The sequence below is a fragment of the Jatropha curcas genome, chromosome 11 (assembly GCF_041381405.1).
Source record: "Jatropha curcas cultivar XTBG-Jc1 chromosome 11, XTBG_Jcur_1.0, whole genome shotgun sequence".
NCBI lineage: Eukaryota > Viridiplantae > Streptophyta > Magnoliopsida > Malpighiales > Euphorbiaceae > Jatropha > Jatropha curcas.
In genome coordinates, this window is record NC_143161.1 from 1,896,046 (window position 1) to 1,920,222 (window position 24,177).

The 24,177-nt window shown below is 34.4% G+C and overlaps 7 protein-coding genes across 14 annotated transcripts; 5 read left to right on the forward strand and 2 right to left on the reverse strand.

Moving 5' to 3' along the window:
* Positions 1-1,840: 1,840 nt before the first annotated feature.
* On the forward strand, positions 1,841-6,225 carry VOZ1 (vascular plant one zinc finger protein). Of its 3 annotated transcripts, none has more exons than XM_012236296.4 (5): positions 1,841-2,116; positions 2,627-2,890; positions 3,076-3,225; positions 4,469-4,994; positions 5,138-6,225. In XM_012236296.4, the coding sequence occupies exons 2-5, from the start codon at positions 2,663-2,665 to the stop codon at positions 5,689-5,691; spliced, it is 1,458 nt and encodes a 485-aa protein (XP_012091686.1). In that variant the 5' UTR covers positions 1,841-2,116; positions 2,627-2,662; the 3' UTR covers positions 5,692-6,225. The 3 variants fall into 3 exon arrangements, with proteins under 3 accessions (XP_012091686.1, XP_012091690.1, XP_012091688.1); XM_012236300.4 differs by having other exon boundaries at positions 1,842-2,116; positions 4,487-4,994; XM_012236298.4 differs by lacking the exon at positions 1,841-2,116 and adding an exon at positions 2,179-2,197.
* Positions 6,226-6,344: 119 nt separating this feature from the next.
* On the reverse strand, positions 6,345-8,257 carry LOC105649605 (transcription elongation factor 1 homolog). The gene is made up of 5 exons (XM_012236301.4): positions 8,029-8,257; positions 7,513-7,635; positions 7,125-7,195; positions 6,829-6,850; positions 6,345-6,740 (listed from the first exon to the last, which is right to left on the reverse strand). The coding sequence occupies exons 2-5, from the start codon at positions 7,623-7,625 to the stop codon at positions 6,680-6,682; spliced, it is 267 nt and encodes an 88-aa protein (XP_012091691.1). The 5' UTR covers positions 7,626-7,635; positions 8,029-8,257; the 3' UTR covers positions 6,345-6,679.
* A 243-nt stretch (positions 8,258-8,500) lies between these two features.
* LOC105649606 (deneddylase) lies at positions 8,501-12,848 on the forward strand. Its single transcript, XM_037635325.2, has 8 exons — positions 8,501-8,984; positions 9,124-9,327; positions 9,499-9,993; positions 10,579-10,689; positions 11,204-11,392; positions 11,709-11,936; positions 12,237-12,357; positions 12,447-12,848. Exons 1-8 carry the CDS (start codon positions 8,559-8,561, stop codon positions 12,557-12,559), a joined length of 1,887 nt encoding a protein of 628 aa, XP_037491253.1. The 5' UTR covers positions 8,501-8,558; the 3' UTR covers positions 12,560-12,848.
* A 598-nt stretch (positions 12,849-13,446) lies between these two features.
* On the forward strand, positions 13,447-15,212 carry LOC105650147 (cyanidin 3-O-galactoside 2''-O-xylosyltransferase FGGT1). Its single transcript, XM_012237026.3, has one exon. The coding sequence runs from the start codon at positions 13,672-13,674 to the stop codon at positions 15,067-15,069; it is 1,398 nt and encodes a 465-aa protein (XP_012092416.2). The 5' UTR covers positions 13,447-13,671; the 3' UTR covers positions 15,070-15,212.
* A 939-nt stretch (positions 15,213-16,151) lies between these two features.
* Positions 16,152-18,710, forward strand: LOC105649607 (uncharacterized). The gene is made up of 8 exons (XM_012236304.4): positions 16,152-16,372; positions 17,101-17,138; positions 17,245-17,325; positions 17,429-17,515; positions 17,602-17,636; positions 17,825-17,910; positions 18,277-18,342; positions 18,424-18,710. Exons 1-8 carry the CDS (start codon positions 16,306-16,308, stop codon positions 18,456-18,458), a joined length of 495 nt encoding a protein of 164 aa, XP_012091694.1. The 5' UTR covers positions 16,152-16,305; the 3' UTR covers positions 18,459-18,710.
* A 652-nt stretch (positions 18,711-19,362) lies between these two features.
* Positions 19,363-21,825, forward strand: LOC105649609 (uncharacterized). 5 transcript variants are annotated; one of them, XM_089716517.1, is made up of 2 exons: positions 19,363-19,788; positions 21,456-21,825. In XM_089716517.1, the coding sequence occupies exon 1, from the start codon at positions 19,408-19,410 to the stop codon at positions 19,783-19,785; it is 378 nt and encodes a 125-aa protein (XP_089572643.1). In that variant the 5' UTR covers positions 19,363-19,407; the 3' UTR covers positions 19,786-19,788; positions 21,456-21,825. The 5 variants fall into 5 exon arrangements, with proteins under 5 accessions (XP_089572643.1, XP_012091698.2, XP_020541152.2 ...); XM_012236308.4 differs by lacking the exon at positions 21,456-21,825 and adding an exon at positions 20,794-21,218; XM_020685493.3 differs by lacking the exon at positions 21,456-21,825 and adding an exon at positions 20,986-21,218.
* LOC105649608 (ras-related protein RABA1f) lies at positions 21,274-22,802 on the reverse strand. 2 transcript variants are annotated; one of them, XM_037635448.2, is made up of 2 exons: positions 22,293-22,802; positions 21,274-21,781 (listed from the first exon to the last, which is right to left on the reverse strand). In XM_037635448.2, exons 1-2 carry the CDS (start codon positions 22,511-22,513, stop codon positions 21,379-21,381), a joined length of 624 nt encoding a protein of 207 aa, XP_037491376.1. In that variant the 5' UTR covers positions 22,514-22,802; the 3' UTR covers positions 21,274-21,378. The 2 variants fall into 2 exon arrangements, with proteins under 2 accessions (XP_037491376.1, XP_012091695.1); XM_012236305.4 differs by having other exon boundaries at positions 21,274-21,811; positions 22,293-22,796.
* Between the last annotated feature and the right edge of the window lie 1,375 nt (positions 22,803-24,177).

Here is a 24,177-nt window from a genome sequence, read left to right on the forward strand (position 1 = left end):
AATTGGATGAAAAGGAATTAATTCTAATCCTTTTCTTGTGGGAGTTGGACATTTGCTGAAACTTCTCTTTTAGGATGACAAGTTTAGCAAATGTAGCATGTGAAAATGCAAGAACACAGATTTTTTTCTTTTACTCGGTTTTGACCTATTTTTCTTCCTCTTTTCCCCCTAAATAAAAGTTTACGCTTATGAGCTAAAGGGACACTTCAGGACTTTATAGCAGAAACGATTGTCATCTTGTCCCCATTTTTTAGGATAAAACAGGATTAAAGGCTCTTTTGTTTATAAATCGATCCTTTTTCCTTTCTTTTGTTTTAAGACAGAAATCTGTTCTACTTTCCTCTTTAGGGTTTTAGCTAAATCTAACCATTTCTAAGTGATCCACGTATGTAGATCACTTTAACTTGTGATTATCTATATGCTTCATCTTTAATTAGACCCTAAATCACTGATCAAGTTAGAGACTATGCATTTCTTATAATTTCATTTTGGATTAAGCTATCTTCAAGCATTGGACCGACCTAAGCCATATAAGATGCTGGCTGTCTACAATTGTCGATTACAAAGTAGTGTGAAATTGTGGCAGCACCTACCTAAAGTTCTCCAATCTCGAACAGGCATCAAGATAGGAATCTCATGGGTGATAGTGGAGACTTGCCCTTTATGCCTTTCTTAGTCTACTACTCTCTCCTTCTCATCATCTCAAAAATTAAACTCAAGATTTTCTTTGTAAATAAATAAATAAATAATCCTTAGGGCTGTGGTGGTTGCTTTGTGACTTTGTGTTTGTGGTATAACTGACTAATAAAGTTTGGCTTGTCAAAATTGTCAATGTTGAATTTTGTGCCTATCAATTGTCATTTTGTTGTGCTACTGGATATTGTTATGTGCTCAAAAAGATATTGATAAAAGTCATCTCAGCGAGGCCCAATACCATTTCTTGGGCAATTCTTCGACAAGGACTTGTTGAGGAATGCTATGATTGTTTCTTCTTCCCCTCATTTTATTTATTATTTTATTTTTCTGTGAACGTTTATGGTAAACACGTAGTGGATTGGCCAAAGTTGTACATACCATGTTAAGAAAATAAAAAAAAAAAAAAAAACAACAAAAATAAGGAAAAAGAGAGGATGAAATAAATTTTTTTTATATAAATTGAAGTTTTTAATATTTTTTTAATTCTTATACAATTTGAAGTCACTTTTAATAGAAACGGAACTCACTTTTATGAGATAGGAAGAATACATTTATTTATACATAAAATTTAAACTCTTTTAGTTTTTATAAGTAAAATTTTTTAAAATATCAAATGAAGTAGGTCCAAAAAAATTTTTTTTTTTAAATTGTCACTTTCAATGAAGCACGGAAGTATTTTTGACCACAGTCTATTATTTTTGTGTGGGACTGAAAATTTCTCGTTGTTTTTCATTGCATGAATCAAGTATAGATTGAACTATTTGCTTCCATTTACTTAAATGTGAAAAGAACAAAATCTTAAAACAAAAAAGGAAAAAGAAAAAAAAAAAAAAAAAAAAAAAACAATCACGTTAAACGGGCGTGAATCTTGCTGCTTGGGCTTGATTGCAACTTCGGGCCTAATCGACTAAATACAGAACAAAGATTGTAACTGCAAGTAATATATATGAAAAGAGAGGGCAAATGGTAAAAGAAAAATATTCCCACTATAATTTCCACCTATTAGCTTTTGCCGCGTACACATACACAATTGCTTACGCTGAGAGAACAGCACAGCGGAGAAGAGAGAGAGGAATTTAAAGGAATTTCCGAAAAAAAGAACTCTCTCTCATTAAGTCGGTAAGATAGAACGCCCGGCGTGCCTGAACCGTAATAAAACACTCAACAGTCTCTGTATCTCAATTTTTATTTTTATTTTTATTTTTTTCGATTTTTCTTTTTACCAAAAAGAAAGTACTGTTTGGAAATTAGAAATTAAAAAAAATATGAAAAGAAAAGAAAAGAAAAGCTTTGAGAGGTAACAGGCATCTCTGCTTTTTGGTTCTCGAATATTTACTTTATTTCTCTACTTGCAATCTCGCCGCACTTTCCTTCGCTCTATCTCTCTCTTTGGAGCTTGAGATTGAAAGTAGAAACCTCTGTAAGTTCTAAAGTCGAGTCTTTTTTTATTTATTTTTTTTATTTTTTCTAAGGATGCACAATTTATCTTAGACTAAATTAGGTAAAAATTTAGCATCCCTATCTGGTGGATTTTTTTTTGAATCTCAATTTCCTATTTTGCAATTGCGTTTGTTTATGTAATTTTGAGTGATTATTTTCAGGAGGAAAAAAAGTAAATTTGAGTGAATATATGAGTTGTACTGATTTGTTGATTTGTTGTTGATCGTCTTTAATTGATTATTTTTAAGTTGAACTGCTGAAAAATTCGTGTTATTGTAGTATATTTTATCTTAGTTTCAGTTGTTCTGTTAAGTTCTTATGCTTCTTTTAAGGTTTTTTAGACATTTGGATTTTCTTTTTGAAGGTCTATTGTGCTGATTCTTTCATTTCTCTGATTCATTTTTTCATTCGTTTAAATTTCTACTTATATGGTCAAGCTCTTTTTTTTTTTTTGTGGTAATTGTACTGAAATTTGGTTCTATATTTGCAGGGTTTATAGAGGGTGAAAGGGAGGTTTGTGGTTGAAATGGGGAAGGGTTCAAAGATCAATTGCAAGTCAGTATCTCATAAGCTCTTCAAGGACAAGGCAAAGAACCGAGTGGATGATCTGCAGGGTATGTTCATAGATCTGCAGTTTGCAAGGAAGGAGAGCCGCAGTATTGATGTGGCCGTCCTCGAGGAGCAAGTTCACCAGATGCTTCGAGAATGGAAAGCAGAGCTCAATGAACCCTCTCCAGCTACTTCTTTGCAACAAGTTAGAATCGAATATTTTAATCCCATTTTGAGCACATGTATATTACTATATCTTTACATGTGTCATGTGTGTATGTGAAAATATGTTTATAGGCTGTGTGCTTATTGTAATTAGAATGCATAAGTTTGTGACACATGTTTTTATTAAGAGTTGGCATTTGAACTATGATCTTTGTGCAATTGTAGGGTGGAAGTCTTGGGTCGTTCTCATCAGATATATGCAGGTTGTTGCAGCTTTGTGAGGAGGAAGATGATGCTACTAGTGCATTAGCTGCACCAAAGCCCGAGCCAAATGATCAAAGTTTGCAAGTTGGGGATAGTGTGATATTTCACGAGGTGGGTCTTTTAGTCTTGTTTCTTTTTTGGGATTTATGTAGGTTTCTTGTGTTTCATTGTTCTTTATTGATGATGCATTGGAGCAGAAAGTTCGCACTTTATTCCTCTGATATTAGATGTCAAGATGTGGTTATGTGCTGTACTTTGTTATCTGTTTCATACTAATTTTGTTAATATGGATTCCTTGCTTCCTCGGTGATTGTATAGGAGACCACTGGATGAGGCCATCCTGTTGAACTTCAGCATGTGACTGATTTAAATCAAGAAATGGCAGTAGAAGAGGATTGAGTTTAAGTCACTCTGTCGATGAAACATCTTTAGTTTGAGCTTGGTGTAAAAAATTTGCGCTAAATGTAGGAACCTGAAAATACTGAACTTGTTGCTCAGTTATGACCAGAAGTTACTGGATAGTTGAGAAGTGCTACAGGGCCTACAGCATGGATATTACATTTTTCGCTGTGATGGATGACCAGAGCCATTCCCCACGATTAGCAATGCTTGATTTTTCCACCCTAATCATTATTGTCAGTAAAAGTCTAATGGTTTGGGAAGTATTTAGATGGTGTAGGTACAGGATGTGGGTGATAGCAATTGCTCCAAAATAGAACTATATAAAGCTATTTAGCTATTTCCATACTTTACTAGGGATATGGTGGATGGTTGATAGAACCAGTTGAGATTCTCTAAAAGTTCTGGGTTGCTAACGTTTAATTCTTCATTTTTGTTCTATCTAGTTTGCGTTGCATTTCTAGTTAGAGTGGGGCTGATTTTTTGGTTTCAGTGCTTAACACTTTGTTGTAGCTTGAAATAAATTGTCATCTTAAGAAATTGCTATATAGGCTTGGACCTGAAGGTTTTTTATTATACTCTGCATAAAGTTGATTGTTTATAGGCTATTCAAGTCATAAATTTCCATAATTCCAGAAAATTTGCTTCAGTCACCTTAAGATTTTTAATCAACCATAATTTGCTTAAGCTGTCGCTTAATGCTAATGTTTCATAGTATTTCAGTTGACATGTCTTGCTTTCCTAGTGATTGAAATGTCCAAAATTTTGAGTAATATTCTGTATGTCCTTTCGTATTAGTTCTATTATTTATCGGTTTATTTAGCCTTGAGAATTTTTATTTATCATGTTTGAGAATGTGGATATATTTTCTTAATGTTTGTAATTTTATTCGCATCGGCATGTCATTAGAACTGAAATGATGCTCACCGGTGATTCTGGCTTTAACATATGTTAGGGATATGGTATGAATCAGGTGCAACAGGAGCACAACTTCTCATTTGTTGATCAATGCAAAGACTCTCCTTCAGGAGCCCACAGCATGGCACTTAACAACTTAGAAGGAGCTGCTCAGTTGGACTACCATCAGTATGATTTGTCTCAAAATTTTGAGTCGAACTTCTATGCTGGTTTTCATAGCACAGATTTGTGTGGAGAGGATGCTATACCTAATGTTTCTAGCTATATCCCCAGTATTTGCCCTCCACCTGCTGCTTTCTTGGGCCCAAAATGCGCACTTTGGGATTGTCCGAGACCTGCTCAAGGAGGGTTGGACTGGTGTCAGGACTATTGCAGTAGTTTTCACCATGCTCTAGCATTGAATGAAGGCCCACCTGGAATGGGTCCAGTTCTTCGACCTGGGGGCATTGGCCTAAAAGATGGCCTGCTTTTTGCTGCTCTAAGTGCAAAGGCACAAGGAAAAGATGTTGGTATCCCAGAATGCGAGGGAGCTGCAACTGCAAAGTCTCCATGGAATGCACCTGGTAAGTTAATTTTTCTTGCATTACATCTTTGGGGGGTGATGTGTAACTTTTTTTTTTCTCCATATATTTGAGACGGCATGTTCTCTGACAACATATAATGTCTCTGAATTTTTATCTTCAATCTGTTTCCTTGATGATTGCAGAGCTCTTTGATCTTTCAGTTCTTGAGGGTGAAACAATAAGGGAATGGCTCTTTTTTGATAAGCCTCGTAGAGCATTTGAGAGTGGGAATAGAAAGCAAAGGTCATTGCCTGATTACAGTGGGCGTGGTTGGCATGAATCAAGGAAACAAGTGATGAATGAATTTGGAGGGCTGAAGAGATCCTATTATATGGATCCTCAACCGCTGAATAATTTTGAGTGGCATCTTTATGAGTATGAGATCAGTAAGTGTGATGCTTGTGCTTTGTATAGATTGGAATTGAAAGCTGTTGATGGAAAAAAGGGTGCCAAGGGTAAAATAATAAATGAATCAGTTGCTGATCTGCAAAAGCAGATGGGGAGACTCAGTGCTGAGTTTCCTTCTGATAACAAACGCTTTGTTAAGGGAAGAACCAAAGTGAATGCTAAGATTGGTGTTGGAAATGTTTATTCAGCTCCAAATAGAGTGCCTTCAACAAATGAAACATTTGAGTATGAGCTAGGTCCTCCATACAATTATCTTGTTGAGAATCTAAGTGACTATTATGTCACTTAATTGAAGAAATTTGGTTCAAGTTGGACAAGCTACAATTGCTTAGTTACATTAGCCGAGGCATTGTCTTGTTGGTCGTTTGATCTTCAGTTTTTCTTTGTCAATAACAGGAATTCAAGCCATTTTTTGGTCGTGAATTGTGCATAGTTCATTTTCACACGGAAATGCTGCCTCCTTTACTACTGTGGTGGTTGTCAAAGCATATCCTAACCTGAAGATGAGTTGAAATGGCTGTTTTTAGTCAGTTCATTTCATAACTTATATGATTGGTGAACACTGAAACCAATACGTGTTAACCAGAATAGTAGGCTGTGGATGCAAATTATAGCAAAATTATTTTACTGACGTATTTTTCAGTTTAAAGACACTACTAATTCTGTCTCTAGCAACTTGCTAATGAGAGAGATAATCTTTATATGTAACTTCCTTCTGCCAAGTATACAATATCATTTGCTTAGATGGTCAGACTTTCTGAGTTAACCTTCTCAGGAATTTGTAAATAATTATTATATGGAATTCAGCAGGTCTTGCTTGTAATTTCTTGTCCGAATGTTATTCCATTATCTATATGTTCAATTTCACCCTTTCTATTTTCTGATATGATCATAAAACCCTGACCAATTCATCTGACATTAATTTAAGAAAAAAAGAATAAATAATAATGAAGAGCCGCATCAAGCAATTCATTAAATAGCATAAAGGTATTTGATTATTAATATTACAAGACAAAATGCAACAATGCATCTAGAATTGGTAGCTGCTTCCTTTCCATAATATTGAAGCTCTCATACCAACATTCTATTACAAACTACTATTTTTATCAGTTACTAAACACTACCAATCCCATATTTATTTATCTGCACTTAATCGGACAGCCCAAGACTACCAATATTACAAACTTGAGAAAGCTCAAAGCTATACTACCTTTAGAAAGCTAAAATATACTAGACATTCTATTCTGGGACTGGAATCCAAACTTCAGACCGAGCCTTCAGGCACCATCATCATCAATGGTGTTAACCCGTTCACACTCATCAATCCATTCACTGTATCTGCAATCACAAAATTTAGATAAATGACAGGGTAAAGAGAAAAGAGGCATACAGGGAGATGATAATAGTTCCAGATGGTTCCACTTACACATCTATTGGTTCAGTTAAAGCTGCCAGAACAAAGAGAAAACAAAAATGAATCAGTAAACATATTCTTTAGGTCTTGTGGTTTGATAAATTATAATCTAAAAAATATGAACAAATAATGACAAATTGACTGGTTTCATATGCCACCAATTTGAATAAACTCCAATCCTCTCACTCCCACCATTTCATATAAAGATGCTCCTTAACAACACATGAATATTCTACCAGATACCACTGTTGTATCGGAATATCAAATTGCCCTACACGGCTCTAAACAACATATGCTTTACAACTTACCTGTGATGGTAGTGCTAAAACTTTCTTGGCATATTGCACATGCTGCCTCACCAATTAGATTCTTCATATCACTGAATTCAAAAATATGACAAAAGCTGTTAATGCAACTAATTGATCCATAATACTCGGAAGTCTTGTATTCATCAGAATTCTGTTTCTGAAAAAAACCAAAGTAGACCAAGGGACGCAGATGCTGCTACAATGGTATTGACTAAATTAAAAAATAAGCAAATATCAAACCGAGTTGTCTCTTTATGAATTATTAAAATCAACGCGCCTATTCAATTTAATTACAACAATACACAAAAATTTCAATTGGGTTAATGCATTCCTTTACATGTAGAACTCATAATACAAACATTCATATTTGACTTGAAAGAATGCTTACATTCGACATTCGACACTTGTTCCATGGTTGCAGAAGGGGCAACTGAAGACAGTATCAAGCTTGTCCATTCTCTTCTTAGGAGGAGGCTTCGCTCTTGACTTCCTCTTTCCCATAGCTCAAGTCCTATAATAACAATATTATCAGCTTACAAGAAATTACTGCAGCATAATATCACTTTCCTCCACCTAATCAGCTTCCAAAACAACAAAATCTCAATTAAAATCGCCTATCTGATAAAACCAAACTAAGGTTGAAAAATTCCTGCCTTTCTTAAGATTATATCTTATTAAAGAACAAGATGCATGATTCAATCACCTCTAAAATATCAAAAATAAAAATATGAGTTCATTACCAACATGAATCAAAATAAAATAAATAGATATCGGCGAGAAACGAACTTAAAAACGAAAAAAAATTAATTTAAGATCTGCAATTAAAATCACAAATTTCAAGCAAATTTAGATAAAAATAGCATAAGTTTAGGAAATTTAAGTGAAAAATAAATTTTCAATTTACCTGTGATCGATTCTGGTTGGCAAGCAAAGTTGAAACCCTAACCTTTTGATTTTCTAGAGAGAAACAGAAAGATGAGAGATTGAGAGGGACTTGTTTGTAGATCAGTAACATGGAGATGGTAATATATTGAAATTTTGTTGTTTTGGAAAAAAAGTTTTTATTTTCTTTTTAAATATCGTTCCAAATTGGATAATACAACCATTATGCTTACTTGTTCATGTCTTAGACAATTATTTTTGTTAATGATGAAATTTTTCTTTTTAAAAAAACCTTTTCAAAAATAAAATGAAATTTTCCAATATAGAGTCAGTCTATAATAAAAGTATATTACGAAAAAAATATTTAATTTATTTTTAAGAGAAAATGTAATAAATTTTTTTGAGATAATAATCAAATTACAATAAATTAAACTATTTAAACTACACACACACACACTACACAGTTGCTAACGTGCGCCTGTATAAAATCTCAAACCACCAACCCCCCCCAACAAAAACCCTTGCCACCATCATCAAAATCTCAAAATCAATATGCCTACTCAATCCATCTCCCTCTCATCACCTACTCTTCTTCTATCTCCGCGATCTAGTTTCCTGTCCTCCAAAACAACAATTTTTACATTTCCCAAATTGCCACTAACCCATTTCAGAAATCCCTTTCCGGTTCTCTTCTGCGCTTCTCCTAAATCCACTCAGCGACAGCAACAAGAAGAAGAAATTCTGCAGTTGATAGCGGAGTCTAATGAAAAGACCCTCCCTTGCGTGAGAACCTTCGAGAACGACTTGGCTCGTCTCAGCTTAGTTGGCGGCGTCGGCTTCGAGCAAGCTCTAACTGCAGCTGCAGCCGATGGAGGACAAGCGGCTGCTGAACATATCAATTCCGGCATCAGTGCCATGGTCGTTGAGACAGTGTTCCCTGGCCCAGGGGACGAGCACGCCACCATCTCTACCCGACTGGTCTGTTTTAATTTTCCAGCATTTGATTCGGTTGCTATTTTATGCAATTAGTGATAATGTCAAATAAAAGTTATGAACTTTCAACTTTTTTTTTCTTCAATGTGAAGTCTTTCTGATGAAAGGTGGTTGCTTTCAACAGTTTTTACCTGCTAAGAAAGTTAAAGAGAAAGCGGGGAGACTGAAAAAATCTTACGCTAAAGACATTCTATCTGGGACTACATCGCAAAACATACTGGCCATGACATTTAGACAAGTTGTTCTACAAAAGCTGTGGAACTTTGAACTCGTTGTGTTTAGGCCTGGCACAGAAAGAAATATAGAGGATCTTGAAAACCCCAGAGAGGTTGGGCACCTATGTTATTTCTTATGCCTTTTTTTTTTATTTTTTTTTATTTTTTTATTTTTTTATTTTGGTATCTGCATCTCTCTGTTGTGTGATATCATATTAATATGTCTGTCCTGCAGGTGCCACTTGATACTGATAGGTTCAGTTCTCTTATGCATTTCGTATCAGCAGGTTCCTGCATCTTTCTTTATCAGCTCGTCAGATGAACAAGTTATCTCTGTGCTTGCAGAAGCTGTTTGCGTAGCTGCTCTTCAACACACTGAAAAGCATTTTCTTGATGATTTTTTTGGGAAAAATTCTAGTGGTGTCTTCAGTTGGTTTCAGAAGCCAAAAAAGATTATGTCCAACGACTCTTCTGTTATCATTTACAAGTTCTTTGAAGATGAAATAGTAGAAAATGCGAAGAGTTTGCTGGAAAATTTTAATTCAGCCAAGGAAAGCTTTAAGGGAACAAAAATGAGGTCCAAATACAATTGGTGGACACCAGTCGCACACTCAAAGTTGAAAAAAATTGGTGGCCCTGAGTTCTGTGCTTGGACAAGTGAGTATGTACCATCTTACAAGCTACAAATTAATACTGATAAACTTAAGGATATAAAATTTGAAGGCTGGAGAAGATCTGCAGACAATAGGTGGGAAGTTCTTTTGACCCACTCCCAAATGGTACTCTATTTTTTCCTTTGTTTTAGGCTTTTAGTTTCAGTGATGCACTGTCTTTCCTTTTGTCTTTGACTTTTAACTGTGAATGGCTGTTACTTAATTATGCCCATTGTTTTACTATTGAAATTAAGGAAGAAAACCTTTTCCATTGAATTAAACAGTTTTTACTCTTCTTTTTCGCTTTTTATTTCCATAAATGTTTCATATCCTTTTCTTAATCAATCTTTCCCATTATTCCTTTGGTTTGAAATATGAATCCATGTTAGCCATTCTTTCCCTTCCTCTCCATCACTTTTCTTTCTTTCTTTATGGTAAGAAGAAAAGAAAATAAACATTAAAATTGAAAAAGAAAAATGAGAAGCATAAAGGTATTGAAAGAAAGAAAAACATAATTGTACGGAAATAGATAAAGCATAATTGATATTCATGTTAGACAAGTTTTTCCCTCCCTGGTTTCTGGTCTTGTATGACCTTCAATATTTGAATAAGCCTTATTGATGGATGTGCTTCATTGTGTTTTCTTTGCATTACCCTGTTCGATGGGATCAATGACTTTTCTTTCTGAGTTTAGCTTATCTTATTTTGTAGGCTGGATTGGCTGAAACACTAGATATGTACTATGAGGATATTTACTCATTGCCTGATAAAGAGCTATCATGTCATTCCACTACAAAATTTACCAACTTTTCCAGCAAAAAGGTATGCAATCGCATCTTGTTGTTGTACCTTCTTTTTCCTAGTTTTGTTAGGTGAAGATTTTTGTCTAAAGGTTCAACCATGGTATATGTGGATATATCGGAGAAAAACGAAAAAAGAATTATAAGAGGAAGGCCAGAAATAATAACACTATAGTATTATTTTTGGAGAGAGGTGCATTTTTTGAGAATTCCTCTATGAATATTCTATTTGTGTTGCTTTCAGTTCAAAACTGTTTCCCAATTTGAACTCTGCATTTTTAATTTTAAGTTGTGAAATACAAAGAGAATCAATATGCTGAGTTCAATGAGTTTGTGAACAGAATGTGGTTTCTTCTTATGTTCTCTCTTAAATCAGTTTTTAATTTTCAGTGTTTTCTTATGTGTTTTCCCCCATTTTGTATAAGAGGGCCAGGGTAGGAATTAAATTTTCACTTGGAAAGAGTGAGTTGAACATTTTTGTCGAGTTTATGATAAATCTTTTGAGACCAGATCCTAATTCATTGCACTCCTTACAGGTGAGATCTTCTTTGCTCAAAATCTTGTCAGTTGGCCTTGCAACTGGAATTTTTCTTGTTGCCATCAGTGCCCTGGGTCATATTTTTTTCCCTCTTCTACGTAAAGGAGAAATTTACACTCAACAGTTGGGTTCTCCTCCATCATCTGAAATTGAGTATGCAATAAATGAATCTCTGGACAATGAAAAGGTACATGTGTGTGGGATAGATATTTTATAACATTATGCTTGTCCATTCCAGATTTATTATACACTTGAAAACATGTGCATCTCTGTGTATACGAATGCATGTTCTTGGTATGAAAAGTTTGGTGCTGCTCGCATGTGGCACTGATGCCTTGAAATGTGTTCAGGCAACATGGTGTTGATTACCTTGTTTTATTTTGAAGGCATTATTTTATAGTTCTTATCGACATTTACTTGGTTTTTGAATGTTTTGTTTTTCCTATTCAATTTCTTTCTGTTTTATGGAACTAAACTAATACCTGTGCTTCATATGAGGATAGTTGCAAGAATTTTGCGTTCTGGTTGTCAAAAAGATTAAGGATGGATGTGGCTGGCCTGGTGATGTAATAACAGAAGAGAATAATGGTGCTTGGATTGGTGAAGTTCCAAAATACTTGAAAATGATGGACAAATCTGATTCCAATATCGAAGAAAATTCAACTTCTGCTTCCTCAGAGAAAATAGATGAAGATATAAAATCAGCTGCACAAGATATTGCTAGTTATCAGGTAAACAGTTTGTTCAGTTAAATCCCAGTCAATTTTGCATCTTATCTTTGTGCACTCTAATGCAAATCAGCTCCATCATCTTGTTTTGCGTTACATTATTGTTAAGAAATGGTCGAAGTAAAGTACTTTGGCAATTCTTTTGATTTAGAGTATTTTGGGACCCTCCTTCAACTCCCCCTCAATGCTAAAAGGGGTGTGTGTTAATACATGACTCTTGTCTTGTTATTTTCTTGAGTATTTATCACTCTTGTCCTGCTGTTTGACACCCTTGATTTGCTTGTATTTGTAATTTGAATTTAGGTTGTTTTGTCAACTGATGGTAAAATAATTGGGTTCCAACCGACAAGCCGAATAGGTGTGAATCATTGGGCGTCCAATCCATTAGCAAAGGAGCTGTATGGTGGACGAAAGCTATCCCCTGGTAAGCATTAGTTGTTTTGCTGTCTTATGGAATTTTATTTTGCAACACTTGGAGAATGATTGTTCTCCATTTGAACTTTTGGTAAGCAGGTATCTTCGAACCTGGCCACAAGATCCGACTTCCAAAGGAGATAGTTGTAATAGAGCTATTGATGTCAGCTAATTTTGATGCCTGCTTTGTATTGGCAAGGCCAGCTCGATGACACTCCATTGCTCTTTGCATGTATACATCTCTTTTGCGCTGCTTTTGACACTCCATCAAGTTAGGTCAAGAAGGAGAAATTCAGATTGCGAGATCAGATAATTACATGAGCATATTATAAGAATTTTATGTGAATCACAAAATGAGATGCAGTTTTGCTTCCCGACCGGAAGTAGTTTGATTTTTTTTTTTTTTTTTTTTTTTTTTTTTTTTTTTTTTTTGTCGTAAGCATCAAAGACAACGACAACAATAAAATTTATACTGATTAGTAGATTATGATGCTTTTTTTACTTTTTATCTATTTTCTTAGTAAATTGTAAGTTTTTAAGGAGTGGAATTATAAAAAAAAAAAACTAAATTATGGTTCCGTGGTATAACAATAATGTTGGTTAAGCTCAATAAAACTAATTTTTTCCTTTCTATTGTTTGTAATATTAACGTCCGAAACCCCTCTGTTAAACAGGATTAGAAGTCTGTACTGCCGTTCAAGATTGGTGTCATAGGAAAATTAGTAATTCTTGAAGCAATTTAAGGAAAAACTAGGTTTCTTGTTGGCAAGAAGAAAGAAGATTTTATTTTAATATGCAATGTAATGGAGAAAACAGAGTTCCCCTGCATGATTAAAGATAGAAGTTCAATCTCCAAAGATAACAGCTCCCTATATAATTCTGTTTAAAATCTTTATTTTCTACCTGTGGTTGTGCTATGGATGGCTTAGGTTTTTCTAAGCTAATTTAGTGGCAAGTAATTTCCTATTCCAAAATTGTTAGATGGCTCATTGCTTTGGGTGGTTATGGTTAAATTCCAGATAAGGAAAAATAATCAGCTAACCAACCAACCAGTATAAATTAAAACACGTAAAATAGTTAGATTACCTGGAGGAACTCAGTTTTCTCCATTACATTGTTAGGTAAACTCAGTTTTCTTGCCATTGTCATCAGGAAACCTAGTTTTCTTTTCCCTTCTTTTAGGGTTTCAATTCTACATGAGCTCGGATACAAAATAAACTCAGCTTTCTCCGTTACATTTCATACTAAATCAAAATCTTCTTCTTCTTGTCATTGCCATCAGGAAACTTTTCTTTTTTTATTTCTTTTAGGGTTCCAATATCATATGAGCTCCGATACAGGAACAATGGCTGACAACACTTTCCACATAGCGATGTATCCATGGTTTGCTTTAGGTCATCTTACATCATTTCTCCATCTCTCCAATAAACTTGCGGAGAGAGGCCATAAAATCTCATTTCTCTTGCCGCCAAAAACCAAATCAAACTTTGAACCTTTCAATCTATATCCAAACCTCATTACTTTAATTCCGATCGATATTCCTCATGTAGATGGTCTCCCTCCAGGCTCCGAAACAACGGCAGATGTTCCTTTCCCTCTACATCCTCTTATAATGACTGCTATGGATTTAACACAACCTACCATTGAGTTTCATCTCCGAAACCTGAAACCCCATTTTGTTTTTTTTGATTTTACACACTGGTTACCTGCTTTGTCAAGAAAACTAAATATCAAATCTGTGCATTACTACACTATTAGCCCCGCCACCGTTGGTTACCTTTTAAGACCTGAAATAAAAATCGCTGATAATAAAATCCGAACAGAAGTTGATCTAATGAACCCGCCGCCTAGTTTCCCTCGCTCGTCAATAAAGCTACGTGCCCATGAAGCTCGTCACCTCGCTGCTGGAGCTAAGAGAGAGTTTGGCAGTGGAATTTCATTTTCTCAACGCCAGTGGATTTGTTTTAGCGAATGTGATGCCGTTAGCTTCAAAACATGTACAGAAATGGAAGGCCCTTATTGTAACTACATTGAGAAGCAATTCTGTAAGAAAGTTATTTTGGCAGGTCCTGTTGTTCCAGAACCACCTAGTTTGGTTTTGGATCAAGAAATTGAGAGAATCTTGGATAATTTTGAAGAAGGAAGCGTTATATTCTGTGCATTTGGAACTGAATGTCTTCTTAATAAAGATCAGTTTCAGGAACTGTTATTGGGTCTTGAATCTACAGGATTGCCCTTTTTTGCTGCCCTGAAGCCACCAATTGGAGTTGAAAAAATTGAGTCAGCATTACCAGAAGGGTTTCAAGAGAGAGTTAAAGGAAGAGGATTTGTTTATGGAGATTGGGTTCAGCAACAACTAATACTGCAACACCCTTCTGTTGGGTGTTTTGTGACCCATTGTGGATCTGGTTCATTATCAGAAGCTATGGTAACTAAATGTCAATTAGTATTGTTGCCAAATGTAGGAGATCAAATAATTAATGCAAGACTAATGGGTGGAGATCTGAAAGTTGGAGTAGAAGTTGAGAAAGGTGAAGAAGATGGGTTGTTCTCTAAAAATGGCGTTTGCAAGGCAGTGAAAGCTGTAATGAACAATGATAGTGAGGTAAAGGAAGAAGTGAAACAAAACCATACAAAATGGAGAGAATTTTTGTTAAGCCAAGGGTTGGAGGACTCTTATATTGATGGTTTTGTCCAGAAATTGCATGAAATGTTACTGTGATTGCACTTTTAGGAACGTGCTAAATATGTATTATATATTCTTTTTTTGAAAGGAAAATATGTATTTTAAATAGGTGTAATTAAAATACATGTATGATAATATCAAATGATTTTTAAATTTTTAGGTGGAATTAAAATTTTTTATTTTGCATTACGTATTTGTTGTAATATCAGTATTTTATTATCATAATAAAATATTAATCCTGAATATTTCTAATTGAGTAATATTATTTTTTATTAGGATATCAAAATTAAAGAAAGAGAGGAAGCAACGATTAATGGCTAGTGTTGCACTGATTCTATATACAAAATCGAGAGAGGCTGTGAGGCACATAAATTAGGGTTTCAAAGAGTTTTTTCCACAGTTTGTCATTTTTCTTCTTTAATGTCATTGGATACTACTAAAACAGAAATCATTTTCTAATTTCTATAGTTTTAATTTCTCCTATTTAATTTCATTCAACACACCTATAAATATAGACATTATAGCTTGTGATTTTCCTAGTTAATTTCGTTGGATATGGATTAATATAGATTACCTGCTAATTAATATTTTTTCATAATAATTTATAAAGGATATTATAAATAGTAATAATAAAAAGAAAAATATTGTAGGACAAATACATAACGTGCCTATTAACCTACAAATCCTAATATATAAAAATTATTTTTATAAGTTGAAGTATTTAATAATTGAAATTTTATAAGCTGAAGTGTTAGAAATTAATCTAAAAATTTGAGGTGCTACCAAGATTTTTTTTAGAAAATTTGAGCATTTGTAAATTTGTTGCCGTAAATGAAAAAATAAATAAAATAGCAATAAATGGTAACAAAGTTTTCTTCTAAAAAGTTTTATTAACTGGCTTGACGCATTGGCAAGAAATTTCCTAATTTAGGACAAAATAAATTTGGTAAAATAATTTCAAATTTACAAAAAAAGAGCATTTTTGTTTTACTTAAAACAAAAGTTTGGTTAGGTTGAATTGGACCGTTCGATCTGTGAATAAACACGTATTAGCCTTTAGATCCCGTACATTCTAATTTTTCCAATATACAAACACACCAGATTGTGTCCCTCCACCACACGCTCGCTAGTGCAACTGTCCAAGCCGATTCTCCACTAGGGTTTTGGATCGATAATCAAAGTCTTTCTTTTAAAACAAAAAAAAACCACACAATCAGATCGGCTTCTCATTGGAGTCAAACAATCAAATCCAATCTACTCTTTGTAGTCACGATGGGAAGAGGAAAGTTCAAGGGCAAGCCCACCGGTCACCGCCAATTCTCCACTCCCGAAGAGATGCGTAAGCTGCTTTGAGAACTTCTTTCTTTTGTTCTTGCCGTTTGTCTCCCGAGAAATTAATTAACTCTGTTAGGAAATTTAAATATATGATGGTAATTCAAGGTTTCTGCTCTTAAATTGCGAAAATTCCAGTCGAAATTCATAATTGAATAAGTTATACTAGATTATTAGGATTCATTTATTTTTAAATTATGCTTTTATGCTTTTTTTTCCCCTTGAATATTTATTGATTGAGGAATTGATGTTTATGTGGCTTCGATATTGGTTTCAATTTCTTTTTGCAAGGAAAAAAAAAGTTGCTGTCAGATTTCATGGCTGCTTTTGATATCTATTAAACTGGTTACCATTACTATTTTTCTTTAATTAGATTTTCAATAATATCATAACTTTTGAGCTTCATGAAATCAGAAGACTGCAGAAATATACATGTTAAAAATGGAGGTTACTTATTGATATGGTGCATCAAACATTCTCACTAGCCATTTTATTTTGGTTTGCTATGGCAAAGAGAAAAAGTTTAGAAAGGAAGTCCAGAATTATATATTAAGACTTACAAGTTCACAGTGGCTTCACCATAGTAGGAGAATAAAAATGGTTTACCATGGAAGTTTTATTTCAGTTTTCTAACCTTTGGATTCTACCTGTTATTGATTTTGTTTTTAATATGAATTCCAATCATATAAAAGGCGACTTAAGCCTAACTTTTCATTTTGTGATGCATAATTGCAGTTGCTGGCACCTCCACTCGCCCTCGTACATTTAGAAGGGTCTCTCTCTCTCTCTCTGTCTCTGTTCTTGCAGTTAATGTTTTGAGTTTTGTTTTGTGCAATTGAATATCTCTGTTGCCATTTAGCAAATCTAGCTTATTCTCAGGAAGAAGCTGAATATGAAAAGGAACATGATAAAGAAGAATCTGGAGAAGACTCTGAACAAGAATCTGATGATGAACTTGATGTTAGTAACATTTTTTTTTTGGCATCTTTCTAGAAGATTTTTTTATAGGAATGACTCTTTAATTTGGAAAGCACTAATGTTTTTTTTTTTTTTTGAATGATAGCAAAAGAGGAAAGGAACTCAAGGTCTTATACAGATTGAAAATCCTAATCTGGTGAAGCCAAAGAATGTTAAAGCTAGAGACATTGATGTAAGTTACATACGTGTTATTCTACCTTTACTTCAATTGTGTTTATATTTCAACTGGAAGTAATGTTTGTCATTTGTGTTTTGCAGATTGGGAAAACAACAGAGCTTTCAAGGCGTGAAAGGTTGGTAACTGTTCATTGCTTCAACCCAAGCAGGGAAAGATTTCTTTCATTGTTGTACATGGAATGAATTATCAACTTTACCCAGTTCTGATACCTTTGCTGGAAGAAATAGTATCCTGCAAATAGTAGTTATTGGTTGTCTGTCTGAAGAAGTTTTATTTGAGTAAAACTTATACCTTTCTTGACAGGGAGGAGTTAGAGAAACAAAGAGCTCATGAGCGGTACATGAGGCTCCAAGAACAAGGAAAAACAGAGCAAGCAAGAAAAGACTTGGGTAAGTTTTCTGAATTTTCTACCTCTCATTCTTTTCTCTTTACAGTTAGCATTCGGTCACTTGATAGTCAAATGGAAGGAATTATTCAAGGGAAGACATTAACCTTAAAAGCAAGCAACACCCATAGAGATACTATATATGGGTAATAGGTAGCATGCCTGTTTGTGTTTTTTTACATTAATGCACTTATCTCACCAACATTGACCTTAAACCTGTAATGATTTTTTGTGTTTCATCTTTTCTTTATTGGCTCATTGGAATGGCTTCAATTCAATGTTTCCTTCTATCGGTGATGGTCAATTTATGCATCTTGTAGTCTCGTTTCTCCAATTCTGTAACTTGACTCCCTTGTTTTTCTCAATGCAGAGCGCTTGAACCTCATACGTCAGCAAAGGGCAGAAGCAGCTAAAAAGCGAGAAGAAGAGAAGGCTGGTAATACTTGGACATCCTTATGAATTGCAATGTTCCTCACATCTGATGTCTTAACATTGACAAAGTTCTCTGTTTTTTCAGCCAAAGAGCAGAAGAAGGCAGAAGCACGGAAATGATTTTCCTGGAGAATTTCAATCCGAACAAGCAATGCCATCCTTAATACTTAGATGATCCTCAATACTTAGATAATTGTTGGTTTATAATTGCTGTTCTTGTTTGTTATCGTGCCAACTAAAATTTCTTGCTTCCATTACACAATTCATTATTGTCATAACTTGAAAGAAAATAGATTTTATGTGCCTTGTTGGAATACTTATACACATATGATTACTTGTATTTGAATGTGTTGGAGGAGCATTTGAAATCAAGTTATGCCTCCCGAACTGCCATGTATGTTATGTTTTACAGGTCTAGTTCTCTTTTATATCAGGGAGAAGATAAGTAATTAACTTGTACCTCGTTTCATATGCTGATGAGAAGTTCTCCTGTTTGGTCCACGAAGGCCCTGCGTTGTTCTTGATGGAATTAATTTCACCATGTGAACTATTTTTGGTTACTTAAGAGCATTTAGATTGTAATTTGGTTTAGGATATACATAGATTGCAATTAAAAGTCAAGCATTGATTTAGAATATACATAGATTGCAATTAGAATTGACCACAATCATATACGGTATTATATACAGGAATAAAAATTTTCAGAAACATAGAAGAATCATCAACAGTAAGCGAGAAAGATAATTTTGTATTAGTTGATTATTGAAGGATATTATTTCTTACTGTCTAATGTTAAACTAACTTGATATTGCTTGATCAGTTCTGTATATGATTATGTATTTAGTTATTTATGAATAAAAATTCAATAATTTCATTTCATCTTAAAAGAAGGAGAAAAAAAAAAACAAAACAAAACAAAACTACAGCTGCCACTTTTCACTTTGTAACATTGAAATGAGCACCAGGTGGCAATTTATGAAGATAGACACGTAAGCCAAACAGCTTAAATTGCAAACGCAACGCTTTAAGCACTGAACCAGTGCATTTTGTCACTGTAAAAAAACCGATAATGGCTGAATCCAAAAACCCCAATACATCTCAAAACCTTCCTTCTCCTCCTAATTCTAAAATTCCTTCAGAAATCAGAAACGGTAGCTCCAACTCAAACACTAGCGCCAATTTTTCTGGGCAAAAGGCCCACTGGCCGAACCCACCCGATGCGACAAACCCGGACCCGGCGACGCTAAGGGAGCAGTGGAGGTTCGCAATCAAGCAGTACAGCAGATGGTACTCCCACGCTTGGGGCACAGCAATTCTGGCGGGTCTCTCGTTCTTCGCTCTGGGTTGGATTATAAAGGGCTCGAACCCTCTGCCCTCTTTCAGGAAAGAGAATTCTTCTTCTGAATCCTCTTCTTCGACTAATGATGCCGATAAAGCTCGCCGTTAATATGTGAGTGATATTATCTGTGGTTTTTATTTATTTATTTATTTTTTACTCTCTGGTTTTGATTGGTGATTTGGTCTTTTTGTGGGTTTAATTTGGAACCTTGGGGTTTTCGAGTTCAAACAACGTCCTAACTCTTTTCAACAATAAAAAATTATAATTCTATTTTTGTTAAAGCTATCTTTAGTTGATTATGATTATGATTCTTCAGAAAGAACATGAATAATGCAATCTAGAGGCCGTTTTTGTTAGATTTATGATAAATGATGATGCAAGGAGTAAAAACTTGGCTCGTCAATAAATGATATCTCGCAAACAAGAAATTCTTGTGTATAGCTTTGCCAATTTGAATGTCAATAACGACAGTGATTTTGATCATTCTGTCCCAAGTTGGTGCTTTCTTTGATGTTTAGTGGCTGTATTGTATATCATAAGCGTTGATGATGAATCATTAATCTGGATCACTTGAGATCAATATCAAAAAGCACATATGTTACTGATATCTAAGAACTTCAGAAATTCGAAGAGAGTAAAAAGCAATTGCTGCATTATTTTGCTGTGAATGCAACCTGAAATTGAGTGGCTTAGGGGCATGAGAAGGAATTTTGTTGTTGGAGTTTGGAAAGGAATTTTGATAATTAGCTGGAAATCTGATGAATAGACCTATAAAATGTGTCTATTATTCTTTCATCCACCAATGGTTATGATCTTTGGATTCATTAGCATTAGAAACTAGGTGAATGCTGAAGCTACTTCTTATGGTTGTGGCTCCTCGCTTGTTTTGTGTTCCGCGTTAACTGCTGTTTGCTTATTCATGTTTTATTTGCGATTAGCATATTTGAGCTTTGTTTGTTAGGTAGAGGTGACTATTCTTGATCCTCAAATATTTGCTGCAAAACATTTAAACATTTTGCAGTCTCATATTCTTTCATTGATTGATATTTGATTGAATTCTTCAGCTAGCATAAATTTACTTCGAATTACTCTTGATATTGATCAAATTTGCACAAGGCATTGCGAGGCTTTTCCCTGGTTATATTATTGGTTTGTGCTGGACCTGTTTTACGCTGGTTAAAATCAGTCTGCATCAGTGGATCTACAGCTAAATTTTGTGCTCAATTTGATAATTTGGTATTTAGATATATTTGGTTTGTGAGATGCATGCAATCTGATTGTTTTTCTGAGGAAATTTCTTCTGTGAAGTCAGGCCTAATTCCTCCCCTGCTTATCACATGTATATATCGCCGAATTTGAAAAGAATGTGGTGCTTGTTGGAAGCTACAGCTGTTTTAGCAGTCATATAATTGATCTACAATTCCACATTATGTATTTTATATGACACCAAACTGTAGGTAAAAATGAAGCAATTGAGTATTAGGTAGTTCACAACTTGAATTACAGAAGAAAATAAAAGGAGTGCAATTTCAATCTTTAAATCCTACATTTCTGGGTTTCTAGGACACAATGTTATAGAAAGGTTAATAAATTATGTCAGGCAAACCTCTATGATATAAACAGGGCAAAGAATCTCAAGTTTGATAATCTTGAATATGCTCAAAGTAACATTCTTGAGAGGTTGAGGCAATTTTTCCTTGCTTAAGCCGAGCAGCATCCAGCCTTCTTAACTGCTGAAACATCATCTTTGCCTCCAACATTGATTGTCTGTCCCCTAGGCAGAGCTGCAGGGTCATCTCCAATGTCGAGTGTCTTCCTGCTTACGACTCGATAAATCTGAGTCAGCACTTCTGTGAATGCATTCTCGACGTTCAAAGACTCGAGCGCAGATGTCTCCATGAAGAACGTGTTCTCTCGTTCTGCAAATCCCTTGGCGTCGTCGGTGGAAACAGCTCGAAGGTGACGCAGGTCTGCCTTGTTTCCTACCAGCATGATCACAATGTTGGCGTCTGTGTGATCCCTAAGCTCCTTTAGCCATCTCTCAACGTTTTCAAATGTTACATGTCTAGTCACATCATATACTAGTAACGCTCCTACAGCACCTCTATAATACGCACTTGTTATGGCTCGATATCTTTACCAAAGAAATTATAATTGCAATTAGCCTCATCATTCTAACAACAAAAATTTGCATTACATTTCAATAATGGTTTCTTGGTTTAATTTCCAGGTTCAAATCATTCCTCAAGCACTCTATTAATCTCATCGTTAAAACCCTAATTATCTTAATCCTCCCTTGATCACCTTTAAATCACCCTGCATTGGATAATTGAGCTGTTTTGCCATGGTCATTTCTGCAATTGATTTCCATTGCTGTATCATCCTCGCTATAATTCAATTATTTCCCTTTTGCGGACATGTTAAAGCACCCTTTTTTTGACTAAGATGATCAGAATAAAAAAGGAAATTGATTGAATTCTACATGCAAGAGACCACCAGAAAATAATAATAATAATAATAATAATAAAGGTTCAATAAAGATCAATGCGATTGAGATCTAAAAACATGCCTATATGTACATATGAAAGGAAAGGAAAGTAAAGGAAAGGAGAAACCTTTCTTGGCCGGCGGTATCCCAAATCTGGGCCTTAACGACCTTATCATCGACATGGATGCTGCGGGTTGCGAACTCTACGCCAATGGTGGATTTGGATTCCAGGCTGAATTCATTTCTCGTAAAACGAGACAAGAGATTGGATTTCCCGACGCCTGAGTCTCCGATCAACACCACCTTGAATAAGTAATCGTAATCGTCGTCCGCTCTGTATGCTCCCATTTTCCGATTTTCTTTTCTTTTTTTTTTTTTTTCCTAATATTCTGTTTATTGTCGTTCTTCTCTTATTATTGCTAGAGCTTATTAAATTTTGAGGTCTGGGATTAACCGATTAAAGGGAGCATGATTTCTGAGAGACAACCGAAAGAGCGATTGAGAAACACAGATTAGTAGATGGAAATCCAACTGTGTTTTTCTTTTCTTTGTTTTATTTCAGAAGAAAAAAAATGGTAAATGAGAGATTAAGGGACTAATTTAATTTTAGATATTGAATCTAATTAGTAATTACCCCAACCCCACACACTTTTTCAGTTTTTTATCTCCTAAAATAGAAAGATTAAGATGGCATTAACCAATTTCTTAATTAAAACAAAACTGTATATTGCTATTATTTCCTTTTTCTCCCCTATTTTTCTTATTTTCAATTTTGTGTTACATTCTTATAGTTGAAGACTCTGCCTCTCTGAAAAAAAAATACACGTCCTATATTGAAATCTTATTTTTTTCATAACATTTTTTTAACAACCAAACAAAACCTATATTTTTGAATTAGAAGAATTTAAATTAAAAAAAATTTAAATAAAATCCTATAGCCCAATCCCCAGTGTTAAATAGTTGGATAACGAAACCGGAGTTTAAATATGAGAAAAAAAAATATAAATTGATATCTAATTATAATTAATTTAACATACGAGGATTTTCATTTTCAAAAGTAATTATGATGTCCAAATTTATAATTTAATACTTTGATCATTTTCTCTAAAATAATCTATTTTCATCATCAATTGACTAAAAAATTAATCGTTAAATTATGATCAAATTAATTATAAAGTCTCAAAAGTATTATTCGATTAATATTTCAATCCTTTTAGAGATTTTTTATATATTAATTTGATATATGAACCAATTTATTTGCTTTTTCTAACGTGTAAATTATTCTTGATAAGGTGAAACTAGATATAAAAAATTTTCTTGTTCTAATCCGAGAACTATAGAAAAAGTGCTTCAACCTCTATGATCTTAAATTGCTGATATGCCCCATTGCGATATTAATTAAGAATTTGAAAACAGCTATTACCCAAATGCACATATGAATTATGAAAATCATATTACAATTTTGTTTTCTCTTTTTCTTTTTTTCATATATAAACTAAAATTACACAGAAACAAAGCCAAAAGCGTATATTCTGAAGTCAGTAGTTAATATTACTGTATCTGATGATGGGCTATATGGAAGAACAATCCCATCAATGAGACTACAGTAGTTCCCATACACCTAATCCACTCCATCGTTGGAGTATTAAAGAAAGTGATCATGTCATGCACCACTCCCCACCTGGCACGTGTAAATAGTAAGCAATTCTGTGATTCTTCTCTCCAGGAAAGTATTGTAATGCACAGAATGGCAGAGGAGAGGAGAAAGTTAAAGAGTTTTGGCTGTGATGATTATAAATCCATCATACGTGATGGTTCATGCAAAAAACAGCACTCATAGCTATATAGTAATAGTAGTGGTTATGTTCATTGGGTTGTGTCGGTGACGTGGTGGAGTTAGAGTTGAGAATTGATATATCAAAATCAAAATCGCTTAGTCAAATCGATGGGGTGAATATTAACACTGTTCTCACTATTGTACACGTAACTAATCTGAACCACTCAAATCAATG